We start from the raw sequence: 5,681 nt of genomic DNA, 5'->3' as shown, positions 1-5,681 counted from the left end.
CCCGTTTGTCAAATGATACAATTTAATCTCTAACTAACAAAAATAAACGCATCAAATTACTGTATCATCAGCCCCTCTAAACCTAGATACCACATATTTCAACTCCAAAATCACTTTCATCATTTCAACATTACAATCAAATGGTGTATCATCTAATGAGTCCGTGCATATCTGTTAGTGATGGTTTTAACTGTGCAATTTGACAAACATTGAAACAGAAATTATGCCGTTTTAATGGCTATAATATCACCCGTTTGTCAAATGATACAATTAAATCTCTAACTAATAAAAATAGACGCATCAAATTACTGTATCGTTAGCCACTCTACACCTAGATACCACATATTTCAACTCCAAAATCACTTTCATCATTTCAACATTACAAATGGTGTATCATCTAATGAGTCCGTCCATTTCTGTTAGTGATGGTTTAACTGAGCAATTTGACAAACATTGAAACTGAAATTATGCCGTTTTGTATGTGGAGGCTAAATTAACTCGGGGTTGACAAATTGACATTATATAAGATAAGCAAGTAACGTTCCATATCAACTTAAACATAGGAATCCCAATCATTCAATAAGTAGTATATTGAGAAAATAAATAAAGCTAACCAGAAAACACATTTCCTTGAGACCTTGCTGTCTTTTGCTTAGCCTTCTCAATAAGGGGCTTCAACTGCTTCTTTTCTGCAAGAATCTTGAGGAAATTAAATAAAAAGGGTATATAATTGTGCTTCCTGCGAATGTTTTCTGTTCTCCACTTCTTAAATTTTTCCTCCTCCATCAGAATCTTTTCAGTTGCAGTTTCAATTCCGGTATTTACCTCCGACAATGATTTGTTCAATGCATCATAATTGCTGCTATTATTGTCGGATTGAGATGCAGCCAGCTGCTGCAATATACGTTCCCGTCTCCTCTGGAGCTCCTTCAGTTCAGCAGTATAAATTTCTCTCCTATTCTTGATCACTGCCATCAGATTGAACCTTATTTCACTTTTCGAATACTTCTCAATGCGTTCTTGGATCACTGGTTGCACCATACGCAGCCAGTCAAGATCGTTGTTCGCACCAGTGCACGGGCCAAGGCTAATGGGGCCCTCTTTCAAGCCATCAAGCTCATACAGTACTCCATCAACAGGCAAATAACTTATGAAATGGTAAACTTCATCATCTTTCCCAGCTGCCTTCTGTTCCTCGGGAATAAAAGGCTCTGGTCTCGCGAAACTGTTATGAGCTGCACGTATAACTTCGCTGTTGTTAATGGCCAAACCTTTGAGTTCAGGTGGAAAATTCTTAGTGAATTCTTTCAATTTTGATAATTCTGGACCAACGTCAATATCTGGGCTGTTCATTAGGATAGAAAGAATTGCTTGGGTTGCACAAGCATTGTTAATAACCTACAACAGAAAGAAACCATAGAAAATAAATGACTTTAAATTTGTTAATATAGATAACCTATAAGATGAGCAATACCAACTTATGATAGCAAAAGTCATGAATCTCGTGGAAACGGACCTGACTAGCAAAGAAGAGGTTTGAGTTTGAATCATCGATTACAGGGCGTTCATCCTTTTCCCCCGGATGCCATTTGAACAGGAAAATCAATCCATATATAGGCCTGAAAAAAATTAAACCAAAAAAAAGGAGCAATTTAATCGTCCATATGAAACACAAAAATACATATAGAGCAATAAAATTCAGACACCAACCTAAGGCTGTCAAGGGAATCTATATCCAATGAATACAACTCCTCAACCTGCCAAGACATAAAATGGCATCAAATTATCCAATGAATAAAACTACTAATACAGGAATAAACAAATATGGAAAAACTACTAATATAGGAATAAATAAATATGGAAACCTACTACAACAACAACAACAACAACAAAGCCTTAGTCCCGAAATGATTCGGGGTCGGCTAACATGAACCATCATATAAAACCGTGAAAATCAAGTCGTGTCAGCGACACAGATTCGCTCCCTCCACTCCGTCCTATCCACTACCATATTTTCCTCAATTCCCAATAAACTCATATCACTCTCGATCACCCTCCTCCAAGTTTGCTTAGGTCTTCCCCTACCCCTCACCACTACATCCCTTTGCCACTCTTCGGTTCTCCTAACCGGCGCATCAAGCGCTCTACGTCTCACATGGCCAAACCACCTTAGTCGGTTTTCTCTCATTTTATTCTTAATGGACATAACATACTTTCTCTTTAGATCACTTTAGGCTTCACATTAACTCTTTCAACAAACATTTCAATGAGCAGCTCATTTTTGGAATTGTCTAAAATCCAATCTCTTTTACCTAGAGCTTCATCAAGGAACCTTGAGCTTTTTGAGGAAATATGCCTAACTAACTCTAGTCTTGAGGACAAAATTGCTTGATGAGGGGAGTAATAATCGAGAATGAGCTAAAGGTGAGACCAACATGGAGTTAATAATGCCTTGCTAGCAATAGGGTAGTGTAGTGTCAGATATTAATATGAATTGGGCCATTTTTTTTTATCAATTGAAGCTTTCAGTTCAATTGGTTCCATGACATGGTATCAGTGATCAAGGGTTCGATTCTTAGCAACCCATTTGTTGATTTAATTTCAACACATGGTAAGATGGGCCTGTGTTCACGCTTCAAGCCAGGTTGGCATTCGCGTGCAAGTGTGTGTCCGATACAACAACAACAACAACAAAGCCTTAGTCCCGAAATGATTCGGGGTCGGCTAACATGAACCATCATATAAAACCGTGGAATCAAGTCGTGTGTGTCCGATATTAATATGAATTTGGCCTTCAACTATCAGCTTAAGCTTTCATTTTAATTGGTTCCATGACATGTAGTAAGGGTAATTTAGGAATAAAGGGTATTTTTACAAGATTGAGAAGAGAAGGGTATCAAGGATTCTGCTATTATTCTCAGCGTTGAGGAATGGCTATCCTCTAAGATAGAGGAGAAATCTGAGGTTCCAATGGGGATAGAGCAGGTCACAATTCGTCTATCTTCACTTTTCTATTACTGTCACTTGCAGTTTGCAAGCTTACTACTTTACTGTTACTAAAGAAAGAAAAATCAGTGAATATTTCTCTATTTTATTGTGTTTGTGATGGGGCTTATATCAGAAGAGAAATAATAACAATGTTCATGAGTATGTTAATGGTCAATTGGCTGCACAGATCTGATACAAGCATTGTGGTGCCAGAAATGGTAATAATAAGTAATGGCCAAGTCAAGTTATGGAATTAGATCTTCACCATTTTACCAAATCCACGACTATTCCTTGTCTGAAGAATCCAGTTTCTTTTTCACATTTTTTAGCTGTTCACAGGCCAGCTATGACAGACTATTCACATCATCAATAATTTAACACTTTTTATCACATTCAAACCTGTCAATAGATACATGTGTCCGCAACAATGATTGTTTTTGTTCTATTTGTGTAATTATAGACACATATGAAGTTGTAGTCTTCGTTCTATTTGTGTAACTATAGACACATTTGAAGGTGTCAGATATTAATATGCATTGAGCATTAACTATTTGGAAAATACAAGGGTTTGAATACTAAGTGATCAAGGTTTCGAATACTAGCAACCCTATTTGTTGATTAGGGTTTGTGTTGTACACGCTTCAAGCCCAGTGGGCATTGGCATGCGAGAGTGTGTCAGATATTAATATGAATTTGGGCCTTAACTATGAGCTTAAACTCTTAGTTCAATCGGTTCTATGACAGAAGGAATGTTAACTGGAAATCCACACTAAACACAAAATCAAAATCAAAATCACTAGAATTGTCTAAAAATTAAAGCTAAAAAGAAGTAAATTCAAACAAAAATCAGCATTTTGTCAGTTATTTCTCATGAAAATGAAGTAGCAAAATGGTATAATGTGATGCCAATCATAGATAATCTTGACAGGATAACAAAATTCAACAGAAATGGCATCATAGAAGATCATATTACCTGCACACCTTTCACTTGCATTTGTTGTATAAGTTCTGTAAACACGCCTGAAACACAATCAAAGGATCTTAGTAAATCCCTTCAAGATAATTGAACTTTTAAATCTCAACTCATCAAATTTATGGCATCGGTATGAGCATCCAGAAAAATAGAAACAGAAACAGAAACAGAAAGGCGATTAACTTTTCTGGGCACTAAATTAGAATGTAGATTAGGGAAAAAGGGGAAACTAGCCAATCAAGTTAAGGTTTACTTCGAGCATATGTATTAAAGAGAAAAGCAAAGCCTCAATGAATACACCCACAAGTTGTAGATCAACAACATTACCTGGATCGGATTCAATCGTGCACCAAGACATTATGACAAATCTACTAGCTGCAGAGGAAGATTTCAATGAGCAAACTAGTTATCAATAACAAAAACAAGAAAATGATGCGCACAAACACCAGAAGCACACTAACAGAAAAACCCTAAACAGAAAAAATTGTCTCTAATTACTTCCTTCTGTTCAAAATTTGAAGCAGAACATGAAAAGTTAAGAAGTAAACCCTAAACAGAAAAACTCAAGTTCATAGCCGAAACAATTTCCTTTTTCTTAAATTATCTAGAATTCTCCAACAGTAAATGCAACTTTCGCAGAAGAAAACATGAACACTTGAAGAAAAGCGAAAATTGAAGCAAAACAAGCAAAATTTCACCCAAAATAAACATGAAATTCAAAGACCGAAAGTGAAAATAACAAAAGGGACTGGTATTAAGCTAAGAACTAACCCACTCGCAGCAAAAGAAATATAAACATGTAGAAAAAACATACCGGAAACAGAGAGGTGAGCAGAGACGGCCGATCCGAAGGTTTCGGACTCTAAAACCTGGAGAAACAATTGAGAGAAGCTCCGTTTATTCTGGACCGTTGGATCGTGATCGTAGAGACACGGAGATAGCAAGATGGAGAGAGAACTGGTTTGGGGACTGCCCGTAATTTCTCTGCAGGTTTCCGGGCCGGACGGGCAGAGTCTCTCTTTATGAAGGGTAATTAATTTATTAGTCCATATATTTTGATAAAATGCACTGTTTAGTCTCTGTATTTTTAAAAACACACGGTAAGGTCCCTAACTTTTTTCTCTATGAACTGTTTAGTCTCTAATGTTTTTCTCGGTGAATTTTTTAGCTCGGTGAATTTTTTAGTCCCTACATTAGACTCTTATGAAGATTCTGTTAGTCAATTTAGATTTGAGTCAGATTAAACTCACAATTGAGAGTAAGCATGAGTGATTCGATTATGGGTTAGGGATGCAATCCTAACAGGAAGAGTGAGCGAGAGAGATTTGAGTCGATTTCTACCTTCAATTCAAACAGAAAGAGTGAGTATGAGTGATTCGATTATGGATTAGAGATTCAATCATTTCTCCATTTTTTTGTGAGTGCGAGTTGTGAGAGAAAGACATAGAAGTGTGAATTGTTTTTGACTGATTAATAGTAAAGGGTAATTTAGTCATTTCCATATTCATAAACGGTAAAAAATCTAACAAACAGACGGAATGACTAAAAAGTTCACTGAGAAAAAGGTTAGAGGTCTTACCATGTGTTTTTTAAAATATAGAAACTAAACAATATGTTTTATTAAAATATAAAGACTAATAAATTAATTATCCTACTATAAAAGAAAAAAGAAGGTGGGCTTAAACTGCCCGAACCAGCAAATAAACGATAAACATGATTT

General features: G+C 36.2%; 1 protein-coding gene across 1 annotated transcript; it reads right to left on the bottom strand.

The window, feature by feature from the left end:
- Positions 1 to 504: 504 nt before the first annotated feature.
- On the bottom strand, positions 505 to 4,956 carry LOC136203080 (ubiquitin carboxyl-terminal hydrolase 2-like). Its single transcript, XM_065994132.1, has 6 exons — positions 4,776 to 4,956; positions 4,289 to 4,336; positions 3,962 to 4,008; positions 1,711 to 1,757; positions 1,517 to 1,619; positions 505 to 1,398 (listed from the first exon to the last, which is right to left on the bottom strand). Exons 2-6 carry the CDS (start codon positions 4,317 to 4,319, stop codon positions 610 to 612), a joined length of 1,017 nt encoding a protein of 338 aa, XP_065850204.1. The 5' UTR covers positions 4,320 to 4,336; positions 4,776 to 4,956; the 3' UTR covers positions 505 to 609.
- Between the last annotated feature and the right edge of the window lie 725 nt (positions 4,957 to 5,681).

This window comes from Euphorbia lathyris, chromosome 8 (genome assembly GCF_963576675.1).
Source record: "Euphorbia lathyris chromosome 8, ddEupLath1.1, whole genome shotgun sequence".
Taxonomy (NCBI): Eukaryota; Viridiplantae; Streptophyta; class Magnoliopsida; order Malpighiales; family Euphorbiaceae; genus Euphorbia; species Euphorbia lathyris.
This window is presented reverse-complemented; position numbering and strand designations above follow the sequence as displayed.